The sequence below is a fragment of the Chelonoidis abingdonii genome, chromosome 2 (assembly GCF_003597395.2).
Source record: "Chelonoidis abingdonii isolate Lonesome George chromosome 2, CheloAbing_2.0, whole genome shotgun sequence".
In the NCBI taxonomy this organism is placed as follows: Eukaryota; Metazoa; Chordata; order Testudines; family Testudinidae; genus Chelonoidis; species Chelonoidis abingdonii.
The window spans coordinates 160447440-160468843 of NC_133770.1; the positions used below are offsets into that span (position 1 = coordinate 160447440).

General features: G+C 42.6%; 1 protein-coding gene and 1 long non-coding RNA gene across 2 annotated transcripts in view; one reads left to right on the forward strand and one right to left on the reverse strand.

Moving 5' to 3' along the window:
• The window catches only part of LOC116826022 (uncharacterized), a 60807-nt gene that overhangs the window by 31187 nt on the left and 8216 nt on the right, over nt 1–21404 (reverse strand). The window lies entirely within an intron of this gene.
• Nucleotides 2258–6685, forward strand: NKX2-6 (NK2 homeobox 6). Its single transcript, XM_032782499.1, has 2 exons — nt 2258–2546; nt 6093–6685. The coding sequence occupies exons 1-2, from the start codon at nt 2258–2260 to the stop codon at nt 6683–6685; spliced, it is 882 nt and encodes a 293-aa protein (XP_032638390.1).

Consider the following 21404-nt stretch of genomic DNA (forward strand, 5'->3'; position numbering starts at 1 on the left):
GGGCGGGGATGCTTTGGCTCCTTTGCTCTTTAGTCCAAACTTGTCAGTGCTCAAGAGCTGTTTGATAAGCAAAACAAACACCCAGGGAAGCTGAAACATACAAGCGAGTCAGGAAAGCTAACAAAACCCCAGAGAGGAGGGGACGGAAGTTAGAATCCTGCCTCTCTAATCGTGCTGCTAAATGATTGAAGGGAATGCTGTCCAGAAAGGGTTTAGACTATTGCCTTTGAAAACCCAGAATTGGGCAAGATTCTGCATCCTAAAGGAAGGACCCCAAACGCTCATTAAAATTAATGACGGTTTAGTCTGCGCAAGGAATACAAGGTTAGGCCACTAGTTTGCAAACGTCCTCTATTATAATGATTAAAAATAAAAAATCTCAGAGATTTTGTTCATATCTACCCACGTCATCTATCTCTGTAATATATTCTATGATCTACTTCTGTATTATATAATCTACCTATAGATCTTAGGTTTATTACTCTCTCCTTCTTTGGTCGTCTACATGTTACCTGTTTTCTGAACAAGGAATTACTTAAAAGGCAATTTAAGCAACGTGTACTGTTCCGAGTGTAAATTTAATAGTTAACTTATAAATCATTTTGGAAGATTTTTTTTAAAGGAAAAATTAAAATTTCAATTCTGACATTTTTGCCCCAGGCTCAAAAAGTGTCTCCCCCCAGACCTCTGGTCAATGACCGCAGATTCAGATCAAACTGGGTCAAATATAGAAAAGAAGCTCGTTTTTATACCGTGATTTTATGGGCTTTTCTCAGAAGTAATGAAGCTTCGGGTTGTTTATTTCCCAGAAACTCCATTCTTGCATCTCTAAGCAGAGATCTACAATAATATCCACCCTGAAAACTATCAATAGCAGAAACGTCTGAAACTGACATACAACCAACCAAAGCAAAGAATGCCACGAAACTCTGGTAGGTTTTGTTCTTCTCCCCCCTTGGAGGTACTGATTATGGCATTTTCTTTTTAAAATACTGAAATAATTTCTTTTTCAAGTTGTTGTTTTAATTGTTATGGCTACTGCTGAACACGGGAAATTTGGGTAACAGAAGCTATTGTATTAAATATCAGATCACAAGTAGGTAACACATTACAATGTAATCAGTTCTGTTTGGAAACGTATCAATCTCTGGCTATGTGTAACTGACATTGATTCCATAGTCTTGCACACGCAAGGGTATCAGAAATTTGCTCTAAAAATTTAACTAACTTCCCTAATCCAACATTTTCCCCCTTTCCCCAGTAAGTATATTTTCTCCAAATATATTTGCCACTTGCTTCCATCGATCTTTACATACTTTTTAATGTATTCTATCCCTATGTGCACCCTTACATGTATACATGGATATAAATGCATGTACATATTCACCCATGCAGCCTTGCATATAATTGGAGAACTCTACTGAGAATACGGAAGTCTATGTAAGTGCCTAGTATTACCGATGCTTTGTAATATTGTAATTAGTAAAGTAGCAGGTAGGACGCATAATGCAATTGCTCGCTTCACAGCTGTTTTAGGCAGAAGCACATGGTCGTATCATGAATCCTAACCATCATGCTGTACTAATTACAATATATACTCATCAGTAATCCTGCTGCTAAACAGTTAGATTACATTTTATAGTCTTCATCTGTATGCAGGGGGATGGTTTTTTAATGTGCCCTCTCTGCGTCTATTAGAAATATATAACCTGGGCCACCAGTGCTCTACAAAGCGAGGAATATCACCTGCAGTGGGTTTTTTTTAATCTCCTAAAACTAAAACAACTGCTGTTCCCACTCTCACCATCAACTATTCACCCAAAGGAAGAGTTCAGAAAACGAAAGGCTGAAATCATTCCAGTTTATCTCTGCCAGGATGTCCCGTTCCCTCCTCCCCATATCGATGTATATTTATTGATCTCTGGGTGATACCTTACTCTGCAGTATCAGTCAAGAGGTAAATAAGAGGCAGAGGGTAGTCACGTGGCTCCGGAGGAACCAATGGGCCTTTAGGAGGAAGCCTTCCCATTCACAATTCCAAGGTAACCCTAAGCCCGTGGGAGCACGTCAGAAGCAGCCCAGCGAGCTAAAGAACTAGGGTCCTAGGACACACAACCCTCCAGTCCGGGGAGCCCTGATTTTGCTCCTCTCAGGGGATTCGTTCCCCCCCCGCACCATCTCAGGGGGCCCAGAATTGGACACCGTGGAGGGGCTCCAACATTTTTCCCTCTCCATTTCCCCCAGGAGTCCGAGCAGGATGCTGCCCTGTCCTATCACTTCCACCCCTTTCTCGGTCAAAGACATCTTAAAGCTGGAGCAGCAGAGCGCTCAGAGAGGGGACCCTCGGGGATTCCTCCCCCAGGATCTGCAAGAGCCTCCGGCCCTGCAGCCACCCCCTGCTTGTCTGCACAAGAAACAAGAGGCTGCCTACAATTCTGAGGCCCTTCCCTTCCAGATGGAAGTCGATCAAGGCAGAAATTGCAGGAGGCGTGAGGAGGAGTATGAGCTCATGAGGAGCTCCGGTGAAGAAGAAGAGATGGACCTAAGTAAGTTAACAATGGGAGGGGAGGGCGATACCACCAGCTTGTAAACTTGGGGACTAATCCAAAACCAATGGACGTCAATGGGAATCTTTCTATTGGCTTCAGTGGCTTTGGATCAATGATGAAGTTCATGGAGGATAGGTCCGTGCACGGCTATTAGCCTAGATGATTGGGGAGGCAGCCCCATCTAGGTGTCCCCAAACCTCTGACTGCCATAAGCTAGGAGTTGATCACTGGATAATTCACCTGTTCTGTTCATTCCCTCTGAAGGCATTGGCCACTGTCAGAAGGCAGGATATGAGGCTAGATGGACCACTGGTCTGACCTAGTATGGCCATTCTTAAGCCCATAAAGAGGTGCATAGGTTTGGAATTGAACTTCATAGTAAAATTACCTCTCCAAGATATTCTCCCAGCGAAATGAGGCTATCTATAGGATTTTAGTATTGGTTAATAACAGAATCTGGGGCAAGGGGATTGCACAGGTTCATTATCATCAAGCCATATATTAGTGCATCGCAAGAAATCTGTATTAAAAATCGTTAAGGAACGCTGAGCGAGAAAAAATCTGGGCTACAAGACCCTTGCAATGCAATAATTTGTTTACCTTAAGATACCACGTGATTTCATTTGGGATTTTATATAATGGCAGGATGAAACTTTTGAGTAGCCAGAGAGGTTGCAATTTTGAATTTGTAATATACATATTAAATATCTTTGTGAGACATATATAACGTGATGCAGGTGTTGATAAATATTAACAGAACCTTATGCAAATTTAATTGTTCAAATTCTTCTGTATCACTTATCAACAAAATGTAACTGGATTCTAGTCTCTTCAGATTCACTTATATTGTTTTAAAAGTTCTTATAGTAAACAAGAGATACAAGTAAAACAATGAAAGAAAAAGCCACTGGTATGTATACAGTAAAGGTATTTTCACAACCGTATACTTTCACAAAGTATACTTCACACATAATATAGGAAAGCATTTGGATACATATAAATAGAAAAGAAATCGGGTACTTCGCACCGGCAGGGAATACAGTTACAAAATTACTACCGTGAAAGTTGTAAAAATATTGTCTCTTTTGTGAAAAACAAAACAAAAAACACTGCGTTTCAAATTAGATCCCGTTTGACTGCACGAACAAAGCTGGTATTTAAGTAATATATAAGGGTTTTAAAATTTTAAAACAATAATGGCCAACATTCAACATTTATTTTTTCCTCCAACTGATGTTTTGTGAAGGTGGCTTTTTCTTTGATGACTTTTTACTCCAAAAGTTTCAAAAATAAAACCAGCCACAAAGTAACAAGTCCATAAAGTTAAATCATCAGCACGGGGAATTTTATAAAATGGCAAATGTAACCACTGAAGTGTCAAACTGGGGAGGGGGGGGGGATGACCTGTATTTTGATTTGAAAAAAAAATACTTCTTATGGAAATAAAAATAATATAACTTTGCATTTAATAGTTCAAGCTTCCAACTCCTAGTTAGCCCTATTAAGCGTCTAAGGAAAATATTGTTATAAGCTGAAAATAATTTAAAATATGAAGCAGTTTTATTATTTCACTAAATACATAGAGAAAAAAATCTGTACGTGTGTTCATATATTCAAACACTATAATATATTGTGTACATGCATTAACACTATTTTAATATATAAAATATAAAGCGTTTGAATGGGTGTATACCACATATACAAAGCGTTTGAATATGTACACACACAATATTCTTTTAAAAACAGAAACATTCCAACATTCTCAATTACATGAAAAATGACTGGACGGTCATTTAACACGTGCACAATTGTAATTAAAAACAATAATTCAAAATATTACAGCCCACTACGTGGTTATTTTCAATGCCATGAGATGATTTTTAAATAATGAAACCTAAAATAAATCCCCTTCATGCAGGATCGCATTAGCAGCATAAATCACACTAGAATAGCGAGAATAGTTGTAACCTGCTAAATATTGATTTGACGTGGTCGAAATTTTAGTCTAAACTGATCTTTTTGTTGTTGTTACTGAATCATTCTCAGTGCTTCGTTAACAAACAAGTGTATTTTATACGCAGGTTTAGGAAGCCGTAGTCGAACTGCCAGCATTTTCAATACACATTGATCAGATCTTTGTTCTGCATAACATAGTCCAAAACTTCCTACTTTATAGCGCAAATGAATAGGAACGCCGGTCGTTTTCCTAACACCCAAACGGCATTAGTATCTAAGCAAGCAAATCAATAAGGTTCATCTCGTGTTTTTCTTTTTCGAATCACCTACAACGGTTTTCTTTTAAAGTGTAATGGGGTGGAGGGAGAAGCGGGAAGTTCAGACAACATGGGACGCTCTGAACCAAAGTATGGACGAGCAAAGGAAAAAGAATACACATAGGGGTTATTTATATGGGATCCCTATTCCTTGCGAAACGTCTGGTGTCCTACGCTGCTTCATGCGCACATCTCGCGACAGAAACCACCAGCACACTGCACTGAAAATTAGAACCCATTGGTGGGAAACATGAGGTAAAGTGGCGGCTGATTCTGCCACACTGGTGCATATCAATCATATGGTCCCCGTTCAAGCCAAGAGGTCTGCTCCCTGGAGAAAGGTGACGCCTGTGAGTAGGAGCTTGCAAGATCGGACGTCTAGATATGGAAATGACTAGGAAGAGAGGCGGGGTGGGTATGTGGAATGGAGCACCGGGAGTACTCACAGGGTCCATGGGAGATCTGTGAATACACCAAACTGGAATGGAACAGGTGCCGCCCAGTGAGTAGGATTCTAAAGCGAAGAGGATCTATCTTCGTATTAAAACAAAGCTTTGATGTGCATTGTCTCCTGGAGTTGATAGTGTTTCCTCCTTCACTGGAAGATTGCTTCATGTTTCTTGCGTCAAATTTAAAACAAAAATAGCCTACACACACACGCACAAATATTCAGGTAATAAAAGACACCAAGGTATACACTGGGCTACGCTTATTTGCTCTGAATCGTTCACATGGGATATTTTCAGTGGTTCAGGTCCTGTTTTGCTTTCCTCACCCATCAATCTCAGTGGAATAGACGGGAGTATTTATGCAATTCAATTGGAGAGAGGTTTGGTCCAATGAATGTACATAAATGATACAGTAATAATTAATGACAGCTCACCAGCCTTCATAGATCTGATGCAAAGTCTGTTAAGTCAATGGAAAGGAACCCATTGATTTAATGAGTTTTGGATCGGGCCTATTGATTATAATCACGTTAGGGCAGACAGAAATGATCAGCGCTGGTAGATGAAAGACGAACTAATTTTGTTTATTCAATGAAGAGAATCGAAATTTCATTGTTTGGCAGAAACATGGGATGATTTTTTTCCCCCAAAGACGTTCACTTGAAATTCAGCCCGTTTTTCGAAAGGCTTAACGATCATGAATCTAATTTCACAGGAGCCCGGCATTAGTTCTTTGACCCAGGGCCGGAAAACACTCCAAACATGTCTAACCCTTCTGGGGGCAGAGCTGAAAATGTCTCCCTTTGCTTTGGGTTTCGCAGGAAAATCTCTGGCCGCGGACTGTTTCGAGCCCCGGGAGAAGAAAGACGACCCGTGCGAACGTCCCAAGCAAAGGCAGAGGCGGAAACCCAGGGTTTTGTTTTCCCAAGCTCAAGTTTTCGAGCTGGAAAGGCGGTTTAAACAGCAGAAGTACCTCTCGGCTCCGGAACGGGAGCATCTCGCCAGCCTGCTGAAACTCACTCCCACGCAAGTCAAGATCTGGTTCCAGAACAGGAGATACAAGTGCAAGAGACAAAGACAAGATAAATCGCTGGAGTTCTCGGCCCATCCCCTTCCTCCCAGGAGGGTAGCGGTCCCTGTGCTAGTCAGAGATGGCAAGCCGTGCCTTGGGGGCTCACAGGGTTACACTGCCCCTTATAATGTCACGCTCAGCCCTTACTCCTATAACACCTACTACAGCGGTTACAGCAATAGCCCATACAGAGCAAACTACAGCGGTAGTTACTCGGGGGGGCCCGCGAGTACCACCCCAGCCAGTCACATCATGAACATGAGCTTCAGTGTCTCCAGCGCTGCTCAGACCCAGCAGGGTCACTTGCAAGCCACTCTGCAAGCAGGGATCAGGGCTTGGTAAATGTCTCCCTTGAAACTGACCACCTGGATGATGCTGAACATCTCAAGGGCAGGAGGGGGATCAGAAGCCCCGGTCCAGCCCCATGGAGACTGTCTTTTAAAAGACGCTGTGTTAGAAAAAAGGGGGCTCTGGCGCTTTCAGGCGCTGATCCCTGGGGACTAAGATATGGATCACTTTATTTATTTAACATGGGTGTTTTTAAATACAGCCCCTCCTCTGTCTTTTACCTCCTACCCCTACCCCCAAGGTATTTGCTTCTCCAGAATGCAAGAACAGTAGTGATCATCCGAGTCCAACCAACCTAGTGTCCTTCCTAAAGACAAATTTGAAAGTGCTGGTTGTACACATTTCTGCACATTTGTTTTCAACTGACCATGTTATTTAATTCCTTTAAAAAAATGTTTATCCTTTGCGATGAAGTTCGGATATACCTATCTTCATTCCTGCCTAGTGCACATTTTTCATTTGTGTATGTTTTTCAATTAAAAAAATTAAAACCACCACATTTTTTTCAATTACATTGTTCACACTTAAAAAAAACTGTCCTGTCCCTTGCTCCACCCAAACATGTGCAGTTACTACGAAATCTGATTCAGCACAGCAATTGGAAATAAATGCTCAAGTTATCAGAAAGAGAGAGAAAGGTCATAGTAATGGCCTGAGCATAGTTCTGTAAGCCAGGAATTCCTGAGCTCTGATCTCAGACACTGACTCTCTCTTCAACCCTGGGCACATTCTTTAACCTCTCTGCTGCCCTTCCCCATACCTAAAATAAGTTTATTTTATTTCACAGGAAAGTTGTGAGGGTTAATTAATTAGTTGCTGGGTCAGATCTTCTGCTGGTGTCCAACAGCTTAATTATATTGATTTCAATGGAGAGATGGTGATTTACACAGCTAAGGATGTGGCTCAATATATATATAAAGTGCTTTGCAGGTTACAAGAACTACCTAAGTATTAAATCTGGAAGAGCTGAACACTGTTTCCAAGAATCACTTCTGTGCTGGCATTTTCAGGGGCATTACATATGTTGTGAATAACTACACTGATCATTTGGGTTGTTATTGTAGAAATGTTTTTCAATGACTAAATAACGACATGGTTTTACTGAAATTTATTATATTATTAAAGAAACACTGTGTAAAAGGATTAGTATTTCTCTACACTGGAGTGGCAATAGGAGGAATTAAAGTCCAGAGGAAGGTGATACTCTCATAAAGGAAAAAATATTTCACACAGGAAGTTGTCATACTTCTAATTTTTTTTTTTTTTGCAGAGCATAATTTTACCCATTCATTTTTCTATCACAAGCAAGGTGTGTTAGTCTACACACAGGTGCCATTAACATCAATGGGAGTTCCCCAGTAGACAGAGAGCGAGAGCGAGAGATGGCCAATACAGCCTGTGTTCAATATGAATTTGAGGCCAATTCTGCTCACCTTACTTATGTGAGTAGCCCCACTGAGATCTGACCCATAGCCAATCTTCATCCAAGAGCTAGGCCGTTCAGAGATGCCTTCTAGCTTTCAAATGCAGAATCAAAGATCATCTTTTAACTGGAAAATTAATTATCTGAAGCATGTGTGTGTTGAGAGACATGGTCCTAAACAGACAAGATTATCCCACAATGTATTATCCCAGACATTACACTGAGCTATTACAGTGATGGGACCACATAACTACCTAGATATAGACAGTAGCTACCAAGAATAGCATATATCCCAAATATGTCAGGTAACACCATGCAACTTCTCTGCCAGGCCCTCTGGCACAGCATATTTGCTATCACTGAGAGGTTAGTTTCCAAGGAAAGCATTGCATGTTGTGGCCTGACATAGCCTAGGGCACAAGACAGCACTTGAAAACCAGGTGTGAGATATACCTTTCACTGCACGTCACCAACATGCCATGAAAGAAACCCAGATCCTCTGACTCAACCACCATAACTTGGGTGAGCTGTTTTATTCTTGCTGGGTTCCCTTACCAGGGATGGTGAGAAACAGGTGTATGAGAAACTCTACCCTCTGGGCTAAACTCTGGTTTCATTTACAATAGTGTCATTCTATAGTAAAACTGGTGTACATGAGAGAATTGGGCTCATTTTATTTTCCCTCAAAATCTGAGATTTCAAAACGTGATACCAAATTATTTTTGGGTCTGCCTCAATCTCTTCATCCTGAAAACAGCTTCTGAACAGCACCATGGAGCTGATATAATCTTGCTTTGAAACAAATCGGTGCTATTTTCCTTAGAATATCATTAAATTGTAGTGCCTATTACAATAGAGATCCCAACCACAAGCGGGACCATAGGTGTTGCTGTAATACAGATAATTGATGGTAATGTTATGTAGCAGCAGGGCCATAGCTGTCCAAATAGATTTTATCATGAAATCTAAATCATCCAAACCCATTTGGAGCCTATTTCTGCTGCACAGAAGGGGAGAGCCCACACCACAAAGGGGCTGTGAAATCCCAGTACGCACTGGAAGTGTGCTGCACGGGGGAGTCATTGGAAGTAGTAGGGCAGTCGGCGGTCGGAGGGAGAGGAAGCTGGATGGTGCATGGCCAGCGAATGCTGGACTATGTAACCCTCATGCAAATCCCTCCCACCTGAGGTCAGACAGAAATCTAGAACGCTGCAGCAGTTCAGAGACTTCCTATGTGTGCATACAGCACCCAGAGCGATGGAGATGCTAAGATCATAAATAATTAAAATAATAAATTAATGGATTTCACAGCCTGGATGCTGTTCCAACTCACCCATGGAGAACTCCTGCCCCTTTACTCAGATTCACAAAGGCAGGAGAGAACTCCATCCTTAGTGCCTGATCCAGTGCTTAATATATGCCAGGGCTTGCCAGGGCTGAGCCCGGGCAACTCTAGACCTGGCAGTTCATTGACCCAGCACCCCTGGGCTTGCTGCACCAGTTATGAAGTAAAAAATAAAATAAAAATGCTTGAGCCCCAGCACTTCTCATTACAAATTAAGCTCTTGCCTGGTTCTAAAGCCCAATTAAAGTCTTAATTGAAAGGACACAATGTTTCAGTTCAGTGTTGAGTGAATATAATTAAATAGCAAATATTTATTAGACAAACGGTCCCTTCTTTTCCTGTTCACAGGCTGTTCACACTCAGTTTCCAACTTCCTCAGATATATTTGTTATTTGAAATTATTTGCTATATGTTTTTCTAAATAATTTTAGATCTAGAGATCCTTCATGAACAGATAATTAGGAGCATTTGGAATTTGAGCTCTGTCGATTAGTTTTCATTGGACACTAGGTTGCTTGGTATTGTTTCTCTTCCCTAACTGGATGAGTTACTTGGATTCAGATTTCCAGTGCTCCCCTTTTGTGAGTTTAAAATTTACATTCCATGAACATTTTCTAATGCTTATTTAACATTTACTGTTTCCAAAAATATTATTGCTAGTAAAATCTGTTACCCTAAAATAGTGGGATTATTGGATAGTGAATACAAAATATATATTTTTTATTTGAATGAATATTTTCAAAATTTTTTTTGTAATTTTCTAATGAAAAGCAGAGGATATTAAGACAAAAACACAATTAAGGATTTTTGTTACGACTAGCCTCTGTGTTTTCAAAGCAAAGCTGTTAAAGGAAAGTTAACTAATAGTATACTTCCTAATTTAAATGCTATCTGTATAAGTTTCTGGCTTAAAAAGATCTACCTGCAGTACAAATTTAACTGTAGAAAAACAAAAGCATAAAAACAAAAGCATACTTGATTGTACAGTTGTAACTGGATGAGTGAGATAATGTGTGGTTGTGCAGTTTTACTTGTGTTTACAAGATGATTGTGTGTGATTGTGAGTAGAGGGGATTATTAAACTGACCAAGGAAACGGAAAGAGAAAAAAAAAAAAAAGAAACAAAAAATCTTATTTTGTATAGAGTCCTGGATTTGCAGTTTGTGAACTCTCTCTTTATTGATTGGAAACCTCTTTATTTTATTTTATTTTATTTTTCCAAAGACAGACAGAAAGCAATATCACAGTTCATTTACTTCAGGCCAGTTTTTCAACTGCTCAGCACTCCACTGAGGGACTGATTTTCAAAAGGGTCAGCACTCCAAGTGCTGAGTAGAGCTGGTTGGGATTTCTTTGGCAAACTGTTTTCTCATCAAAACATGTTGATTCACTGAAATTGTTCACAAGAAAGGGTCAGTTTTGATAAATGTCTCAATTCAAAAACTTTTTTTGGGGAAAAAAATATTTGAAATTGTCAACAAATCCCATTCTGACATTTTCATATAAAAAAATTCCAGTTTTCCAGATCAAAATGACTTTTTATTTTGAACTTTGAGCTAATTACAGTGTAAAAAAAAGAAGTTTAAAATGGTCAAATGTGAAATGAAATGTTTAGAAATGATGGAAACAAAATGCTTCCATTGACTAAAAATGTCTCATTTGTCAGTTTGTAAAAACAAATTCAAGATTTCGACTGCGTCCCCCAAGCTGGAACAGGAACATTTTTCAAAAATCTCAAATATTTTCCCAGGATGGGAAAACAGTTTCCCACCAGCTCTAGTGCAGATGCGTCTTGAGAATCTGGCCCTAAGTGGGTGGGTTTTCAGAGGACCTTTGTACCCACGGTCCTAATTAACTCAATTGGAGTTGCTGGTGCTCAGCATCCTATGAAAAATTAGACTGAAAATGTCTATCCAAGGGAACCATCTGCCCCCAGAACTCTCACTCAGGTTATGAAGAACCCCCTAAATTATCCTCACAACCCCCTTGCAACTCCTCATGCCACATCCCTATAAGGGTAGACAACAGGTCCCCTCAAGCTCACCCCCTGCTGGTTCATCTCCCTCAGTGAGAACTCTCTCTCCACCCGACGCTGCTACCTCCCTTTCAGCCCCCTTCTTGACAACTTATCCTTGAAGTATTTGCTGGAGAGACTCTTTCAGGAGGCAATTAGGCTTTTATCTCCACTCCTGCTCAACCCCATCACTCTTTAGTGTTTGTTCACTTCCCAAATGGGATGTAATTGACATCCAAACAAAATAATCCCCCCCAAGAGATAGTGCGGTTCACTTTCCTGCCTGTCCCAGGGCTTGAGGTGCCATGTAGGCCAGGTAGATAAATCAGTAAAGCTGCAGACATGCTGACTCTTCCCCCATTCAATCCAAGCTCATTCTGGGACCTTTGAGATCACATCTGCGTTGGGTCTCCGCTCCAGCCCTAGCAAAATCCGGAGAAGTGACAGGCTCCTGGCATTTAGGAACGCTAGGCAAAACATGATCAATGCAACCAACAGCATTGCCAACTCTTATAGTTTTAATCACATGTTTTGCAATACTTGGGGTTTTTCTTAATGTCTCAGCTCCAAGAGTCAGATCACTGCAGGAGAGGCTTAGCTTTCATTTAAAAATATAAATTGCTAATGCAGAGAAAAGTCTGAAAACATGAATCCCAAAAGCTCAAAAACCAAAAGGCAAGTAAAACATCATCCAGAATGTATTCTTTTAAAAATACCATGATTTTTGAGTGCTCAGGGTTGGCGATACTGAACTAGTCATATATTATATCGATTTCTTTTCCTGATATCCATAGATAATATGCAAGAGTATTTTACACACACACACACACACACACACACACACACAGGAATTACCATGCCAGATCAAACCACTGTTCCATGCAGTCCTGTGTTCTGTGTCTTATAGCAAACAGTACAAGGTACTTCATAGCTAAGGTGTAAAACTCCTATAATGGGCAGTTATTAATTCTACAGGGGAAGTTTCTTCTTAATCTCAGATATTTAGTATACCCAGAAGCAGAAGAGTTAACCCTTCTATGGTTTTATCCTTGCTACTGTCACTCTAGCTATCTTATTATTCATATTAATATAATAAATAGAGTCAACATAAATAATCTTTTGTTCTGATTTTTAAAGGGGAGAACAGTTCGGTGGTTCGAGCTATAGCCTAGGACTTGGGAGTCCTATGCTCTGCCAAAGATGTCCTAGGTGACTTTGGGCAAGACACTTAACCTACGTGTGCCACCATTTCGCCATCCATAAACTGAGAGGATGATAACACTTTGCTATCTCCCAGCAGTGTAGTGAGGATAAAGACATTAAAGATTTAGAGTCACTTGGATAGGACAGGCTCGTATAAGTACTTAAGGGCTTGTCTACACAAATAAAGCTAATGACAAGCTGAGGTGAATTCTACCCTGCACCAGCATGGACCCTGCTGCTGCACATTAGGGTCGTTCAAAGCGCACTAGGGAACTGCTAATTTCAAAGCTGGGTAGATGAAAGCACGCTAGGGAAGGGTTAGTGTGTGGCACCATGGTCCACACAGGCACTTAGTGTGTGACTGCTAGTGCGGAGTAGATTAACACCCCAGTTTCCTGGGAACTACCTGTTTTTGTGGAGAAGCCCTCAGAGAAATATCTCAATGGGTAGGTTTGAAGAAAAATCAATAGTGGGTCACAGCCCACATTTACATTCTGTGTTGTGTTTGGTCACTGCTGCTGTGCCATGGATTCGTGATACTGGGCCAGATCCTCAGCTGGTGTAAATCAGCACTGATTCCAGTCAACGGCACTACACCAATTTATACCAGCTGGGGATGTAGCCCTTTTCATACAGCTTCACTGATGCTCCTCTGTTGTTGTTTCAACTGAATGAAACAGTATGAAAGAGCAATTGCTCCTTTTTCCTTTAAAGTCTTCCTGCATCTCTAGAAAAAACTGCAAGCTCTTGAATTGCATTCTCTAATCCGAACTGGCTCTACATTTCTGGTACCCCTACCAGCATTCTACCCAGGCATCAAGTGCATCTCTGACAGTACCATTGCTTGCTGATGCTTGTTTGCGTTTGCTATTTTGGATTCTTCTTACAATTAAAAATATGATTTTTCCACCCTGTCATTCAAGTGTGATTGGTTCTTTGGGCTTTGACTGTTGTGCCTCTTCTTAGGTAGGGTGACAGATGTCCCAATTTTATAAGGACAGTCCTGATATTCTGGGCTTTGTCTTATGCAGGCTCCTATTACCCCCACCCTCGTCCTGATTTTTCACACTTGCTGTCTGGTCACTCTGCTTCTTAGGCCACTAAGCTACAACAGTTTATTTACTTTTTTAATGTGCTGTGAATTTAGCACTGGTGATAGGTGATTGATTAGCAGCCCTGGGGAATGAAAGAAGCCCTCTGTTGATCTACAAAACAAAACTGAAACCTACCAAACTTATTTCACAGAGACCACCAAACAGCCATGACATGCTAACAACTGTAACAGTAGCCACTGGAATCAGCGGATGTTGACCTCTGTCATGTGGTGCGGTGTTGACCTTTGTCACCCAGGTTCGTGTGACTGGGACCAACACAGCGAGAGCTGAGACATAAGTACCAATTCCAGGTTCTTGCATTCAATCTCTAGGGGTCACTCTCTCGCCAAAATGCTCTCTCAAGACACTGAGCCCCAGATCCTCAAAGGTATGTAGGCTCCTAACTCCAGTGGAAGTTAGGAGAGGAAATACTTTATTGGATCTGTGCAACAGAAACTGCAGTAAGGAGGAGTAACAGGATGGTCTGCCTGTCTCCCAGGCAGTCGGAGACCAGCCAGCTCTGTTTGATTAGGATACCCTCCAGGGAAAGGGTCAGGTGTTCTCTACAAAAGGCTGAGAAAGTAGAGTTGGAAAGAGCTGCAAGAAAGTTAGCTCCTGTCTGGCAAGCCTTGGACCAGTGGGAAGAGATGCAAGGGGAAAGGCCTCTGGGTCCTGGCAGCCTGCTTTGTTTGTGGAAATTCGTGCGAAGAATAAAACTGTGCCCCGAAGGAAGGGGCTTAAAATACATTGGGTTTGTTGTCACTCCTTCCTGAGCTGAGAGACAGGCCAGCTGCCCTAGGCTCCGCTAACTGTTAAGGTGGGATTCACCAAGGTATTTAGGCACCTAACTCCCATTGATTTCAAAAGGTATTATTTTAATCGGAATTAAGTGCCTGAATACCTTTATGAATTCCACCTATAATTCCTTGCCCCACCTTGAAGACTGCTAAACAGGTTTTTAGCTGTGGAGGAGGAAGTAAAACTAACCAAGTGGCAAAATACCCAGAGAATAAATAATATATAGGGATATTCACAAATGACCTGCAGGAAGATGCACTGGGCAAACCCTTATGGGAAATAATGGAACTTGAGACATGATAAGAGTTTCACCTGAGCAGTGGGCTAGGGGCATGGAGTAAGTAGGGCTACCTGGATGAGTCAAGGTTGCAGGATTGGGCACTCAACGCTTCTTCTGTGATGCATCCATCCCAGATGGCTGAAAGTGCTTTAGTAGAGTAAAATGCATTGACAGGCATGCGCAGCTTGAAGGAGGTGGGGCCACTCCATTAACTTTACTGAAATCCCAATGCAACATCCACCTAGTCTCTCTTGGGGTGGGGGGAGGAGGGAGAACACATAGGTGTGTGTTGGGGGGAAGAGAGACAGACAGGCATTTTGAAGGCTTTTGGCAATGCCTAGGGAAGGCAGACATCATCTGCTGTCAACTGTCAATCAATCACAAACAATGCCAGGCTGAGCTTATTTTAGAGCCTGTAGCAAAACTACAGGTATTACCATGCGAGCCTTACTCACAGGAGCAATGCAAAATAGAATCAACTATATAAAGCTGTCATAAACAGGTAGTTAAGGGTTAATGCCTCTTTTACCTGTAAAGGGTTAAGAAGCTCAGTGAACCTGGCTGACACCTGACCAAAGGACCAATAAGGAGACAAGATACTTTCAAATCTTGGTGGAGGGAAGTCTTTGTTTGTGCTCTTTGTTTTTGTTGTTGTTCGCTCTTGGGACTAAGAGGGACCAAACGTACATCCAGGCTCTCCAAACCTTTCTGAATCAGTCTTTCATGTTTCAAAATTGTAAGTAACAGCCAGGCAAGGCGGATTAGTTTTGTTTTCTCAACTTGTAAATGTCCTTTTTTGCTGAGAGGATTTTACCTCTGTTTGCTGTAACTTTGAATCTAAGGCTAGAGGGGGTTCCTCTGGGCTATACGAATTTGATTACCCTGTAAAGTATTTTCCATCCTGATTTTACAGAGATGATTTTTACCTTTCTTCTTTAATTAAAAGCTTTCTTTTTAAGAACCTGATTGATTTTTCCTTGTTTTAAGATCCAAGGGGATTGGCTCTGGACTCACCAGGGATTGAGGGGGGAAAGGAGGCGGGATGGTTAATTTCTCCTTGTTTTAAGATCCAAGGGGTTTCGATCTGTGTTCACCAGGGAATTGGTGAAGTCCCTCAAGGCCACCCAGGGAGGGGAGAGTTTTGAGGGGACAGGAAGTGCTCCAGACACTGAAATTTCTGGATGGTGGCAGAGTTACCAGATCTAAGCTAGTAATTAAGCTTAGAAGTGTCCATGCAGGTCTCCACATTTGTACCTTAAAGTTCAGAGTGGGGAAGGAACCTTGACAAAGCCTCTGCAGGATCACACTCTCTGCACAATGCAAATCCCTTATGATGGACAGACACATACACAAGCCAGGAGAGTTTTGTGAGCTTGATGCCTGCAGGGTCAGCCTCTTTACAATATTGGTGTCTGCTGGCAACAATTCATTCAAAAGCACCCCACCCCCCTTTTAGAATTCTTGGCTTATTTAAAATATACTCAGCCCACAGCCAAATGCTGCACTGTTCTGTAGAATGACTTGCAATTTGGGAGAGCATTACATTTCCCTTCCCTTTAAATCTATCTTGTTTTCCATTCCCCTTCAAAAACCTGGTCTAAACCACAAATCATGTATTAAGACATCTGAAAAGCCAGCCAGACATCACACACACACACACACACACGTGAAGATTTCCACCAGTGCTAGAATGTAGCACAATACACCAAGTGTCCACACAGGGGCACTCCCACAGCCAAAATGAGAAGAGAGAATCTCATGAAATCCTGCTGTTTCTGTTGCTCCTCTGTAGTTTGTGCTGAACTCCCTGGCATTCAAAGTTTTCTTTTACACTTGTAACCACTGAGGGCTGGTAAAGGTTGGTCCTGGGGTGAAACCTAGCAAAGCACCATATTATAATCATGCCTATGCTTGGATAGAGTTGAATTATTATAGCCCTGCAACTACAAGGAGTGAGTTGGGGAGCAGTGTAGTCCAGTGATTAGGAACTGGATTGGGAATCTGGAAACCTGGCTACCATGGACGTTAGTGGATTTACAGCAAGGATGAACCTTGCACTATGTTTTTAATGTTTGGTTCTATTAAAATGATAGGCATAGGGACCAAACAGTCCCATTAAAATCAATAAGCCTGCAGTGAGCAGAATTTGGTCTGTGTGCATATATACTTGGGGCTGATTCAGCCTTGGCAGAAGCAGACACAGCTGACAATGGCTGTTCTATTATTCAGGGTTCACTTATGACTAATTAGTCGATTGGTTATTATTTGCATTACACTGGAGGGGGCGGGTGTAAGCCCTACAAGATTAGTCCTGTGCAGCACAGGTGAGGAGCGCTGCATATACAAGCTTAAGGTGAGCAGGACACCCATTTCTACAACAAGAGCACTGTGCCCACACCCACTAAGTCACTGCTGCCCAACAGCAGGAGGCTGAAGAGGGAGAGAAATAGTAAGATGACAAATAGGGTCATGCCCCTGTTTGTCAGACAATCCCATTCTTCCGCCACAGCCTGCTCCATTGTAACCCTGTACTCCAACATCCCTAGGCACTTGTATGGCCTTCGCCACTGTAGTAACTGAGCACCAGTCTCTCATGCATTAAAAACAGAGGGAACTGAGGCTCACTGCTGCTCAGTGCAGAAGACCACACCTAACACTTTGCTTTCCATTCACTCACAAGTACCCACCACACACACACGGGCAACAGCCCAACAGACTTATCCAAGGACCTGGCAGATCAAGCACTATGGAAGTGGTGTACTGTGACATAGCAGTAACAGTAAAGCTATTACTTCAGATCAAAGGCATAAGCGATCAGTTACACTGTCACACAGCTTAGTCTTAAAAACACTCTGGGTCTAATTCTTAAAAGCTTCCAAGTGAGTTAGGAGCCTAATTCCTGTTGACTTTCATGTAGGCAATTTAGAAAATTTTACCCAATAAGCCCGATTTTGTTTGCATTTGCACGGTTTGGTTTTTTTTACTCCATGTATCTCCACTGACTTCAGCACTCCTGATTTACATTGTGTAGGACTTGTCTATCCACAAAAGCTGCTTCAATATACATTTAAAGGGATGTAATTACAAGGATGGTGCACTCACATGGTTGCAAACTCACAGATCAGAATCAGGTCTGAGAATTCCAGGGAAATGCTTTGCCAGGCCCTGGGTTTATATTTATATGATGCCTTAATCTCCTCTTACAACAATTTGATCTTGCGACTCCCCTGACTTCCATGCAGCTATGCCTGACCTACAGATGTCTGAGTAAGGAAAATCAGACCCATAGTAACGACGAGTAACCCCACCTTGCTTCACCCACAAAATACTAAACTAAATTTGCAATATTTGCAGGGGAAGAGGTGGGAAATCTCAAGGTGCCCGGGCCAGCCACAGCGTTCGCTCCCCCCTCTCACTGGCAGAGTGTGAGAAGGTCACCTCCCTCGGCTATAAGCAAACATTCCCAATGTGTGTTACAGGTGAGGACTTCTGGCTAAGCTGTTGAACAGATTGGGTAGGAAGTCACTTGCAGGCCACCCAGTTTGAATGCATTCTAAACTTTTGGGCAGCAAGCAACAGATCCTAATCTGCTCTCCAGAAGCAAGAGACCAGGGGTTAGAGAGCCTGGCGCAGGGGCACTGTTGGAATAATACTGTTCGGCTCCAATTGCTTCATAAATCTTTCCAAATTGCTTTTCTTGGGCAATAAGAGGATAATGAGACTGAGTTATTATTGGAGCTACTGAAGCTCTCCAAGGACACAATTCCTGTTACAAAACAGACTGCAGTTAAAAAAAACCCCAGTGTAAACAGTTTAGAGAAGTTGAACAGAATAAAAGTTAAAAGCCGGATCATTATCTGTCTATAAGGGCTTTATACTGCCTCCCATCGGTGCAGTATCTGAGTGCCTTCCATGTAAAAGTCAATAGCAAGTGAAGTCCCTTGAGGATTTCAGGGTACCTTTTACTTTTTAGAGTATATGCTTTCCCTGGGGTAGGGGCTTTGTTTTTGGATTTGGGGGTGGATAAGGGTAGAGGGCTGGAAGGAGAAGTCAGTGTGAATGTCATGCTTACGGTGGGGAAAGGGAACAGTGGTATTTGCAGGTGGTCCCTAATATATCAGACTAAACATTCAGTGCCATTTCCTCAGCTTATGTAAATCAGCATCATTCCACTGAAGCCAATGGAACAATACTGATTTACACCAACTGACAGTGGCAGATTTAGAGTTAGCGGAACCCTTGTGTGTAGCTTCATTCCCCCCACCCCAGGACCCACCCAAGAACAAACAAACACACACTCTCTCTTCTCCCCCCCCACCCTCACCACCATTTTTCTTTTTTTTTTTTTTCCCTCTTCATCCTCCTCCTATAATTATAAGTAACGGGAAGCAAATGAAAATAAAGGGAGGCACCTTGATTGGGCTGTGGGGCGGGGTGTTAGGGGCAGGCTCCGGGAGGAAGTTTGGGTACTGGGTGCAGGCTTGGAGTAGGGCAGGAGGTTGGGGTGCAGGATGGGAGCAGCACTTACTTTGCAGCACTTACTTTCCCAAAGTGACCGGCACACACACCCCTCTGGCAGTGGCTTCTAGGCAGGGGGAACTATGGGGCAGGGGTTCTGTGCACCACTGCCCACAGGCTCTGCCCCTACACCTCCCATTGGCCACAGTTCCCAGCCAATGGGAGCTGCAGAGTTGGCAGTTGGGGTGAGGGCAGCACATGGAGACACACCTCCCTCCCAGGGACTGCAGACACATGCCAGCCATTTCCAGGAGCAAAGCAGCATGGAAGGAGGCAGAGCGAACAGGGAGCCGCCTTAGCCCTGCTGCTGGCACTTGTCTGTGCACTCCTTGGGGGGAGAGGGGCAGTGGGTCTTCATGTGCTGCCAGGGGCAGGGGCAGCATGAGGAGCCGGCTCGCACCTCCCCACTAGGGGGGCACAGAGACGTGCCAGCAGCCAGTCACTACTGGGAGCAGTGTGGGGCCACCGGCCACGGCATGCAAGCAGCCTGCCTGAGTCTACTGCACTGCTGGCTGGGACTCGGGGGCAGGTTGTCAGATATTTGTCCTGCATTTTTTTGGGGGGGGCGGAAGGGGTTGCTGGGGACCCCGTGCCACCGCATGGTTTGTTTAATGATAAATCCACTCCTGCCAGCTGAGGATCTAGACCTATCTAGACCTTAGGGCAAATTTTGTTCTCAAAGAAGTGCTTCCCATGGAAGTCAACAGAAACCAAAACAGAATTTTACTCCATCATCTATGATGGTTTTACATAAATATTCCTGTAACTTTTGCTACTTACCAGGACTGAATGGGCCTGAACACTGGGCTAACTCCAGTGAAGTTAAGGATGTTACAGGGGGGATTAATTTGATTCTGTTAATTTAACTACAGATTAGCTCCCCACAATACTCAACTCCTCCCTGTATTTGGGGTCAAACCATGTGATGGCCAAAAACTAATTGCGAGCAAACACCAAACTGAAAAGAGAGAGAAGGGGTCGCATATTTGCATCTTAAAATAACAGAAGCTCTAATGAGGGCTTGCAAGTACACAAAGGGATACAGTATCCCAGGAGAACAGCAGGAGCGGCTTCTCACTGAGAAAAGGAAGATACAGCTCTTTTCCCCATTCTGACCACTACTGGCTGCCTTACATGTCTATCTCCAGGTATTCCTGCAAGCATAAAAAATGGTTACTGTCAGAGTTAAGGGGCTATGACTTGATGTAAGAGTCCCTACCATCCCCGCACCACAAGTATGTGACTATGTGCAAACGCTCATGGATCCTACCCCAGTTCTGCCACCATCTTCATAACCTGAGCACCTGAGCTCAGACCCGCTCCTTAAAAAACAGGGCCAGGAGCTGTTTAATAACCACAGTGAATCAGGATCTCAGTTTTATTTCTGATCCAAAAGATTCTATCATGTTAACACGGCCCACAGAAAAATAGCATCATTATTAAAACATCTATAAAAAAAAGGCCTAAATATCTTTAATATCAAAACTACTATAAATAAGTATTATAAACAATGTGAATTACTTTTCACCATACAACCAAACACCACCTTCTACCCCTAACACTGACATGCAGGCCTGCCCTAAAAACCCTCCTCCCAAGCAGAGGGAGAGATGCCAGAGATTACACAGAGTCCACTAGGGACTTTGCTATTGATTAAAACAACGAGGAGTACAGTGGCCCCTTAAAGATGAACAGATTTATTTGGGCATAAGCTTTTGTGGGTAAAAAACCCCACTTCTTCAAATGCAGGTTTTTTACCCACAAAAGCTTATGTCGAAATAAATCTGTTCATCTTTATGGTGCTAGTGGACTTCTGGTTGTTTTTGTGGATACAAACTAAGACGGGCTACTCTGCTGATATTTGCTATTGACTGGAAGGTGGAAGGCTCTTCTATACCAAGGTGATGGGCAGGAAATATATCCTTATGATTTCGAGAGAGAGAGACACACACACACAGAGACAGACAGACTTTGCAAGTCCCCATGGACACAGCATGCCAGGAGCAGCAAAGCATAGCAGCTTCCCTTGGCACGGAGA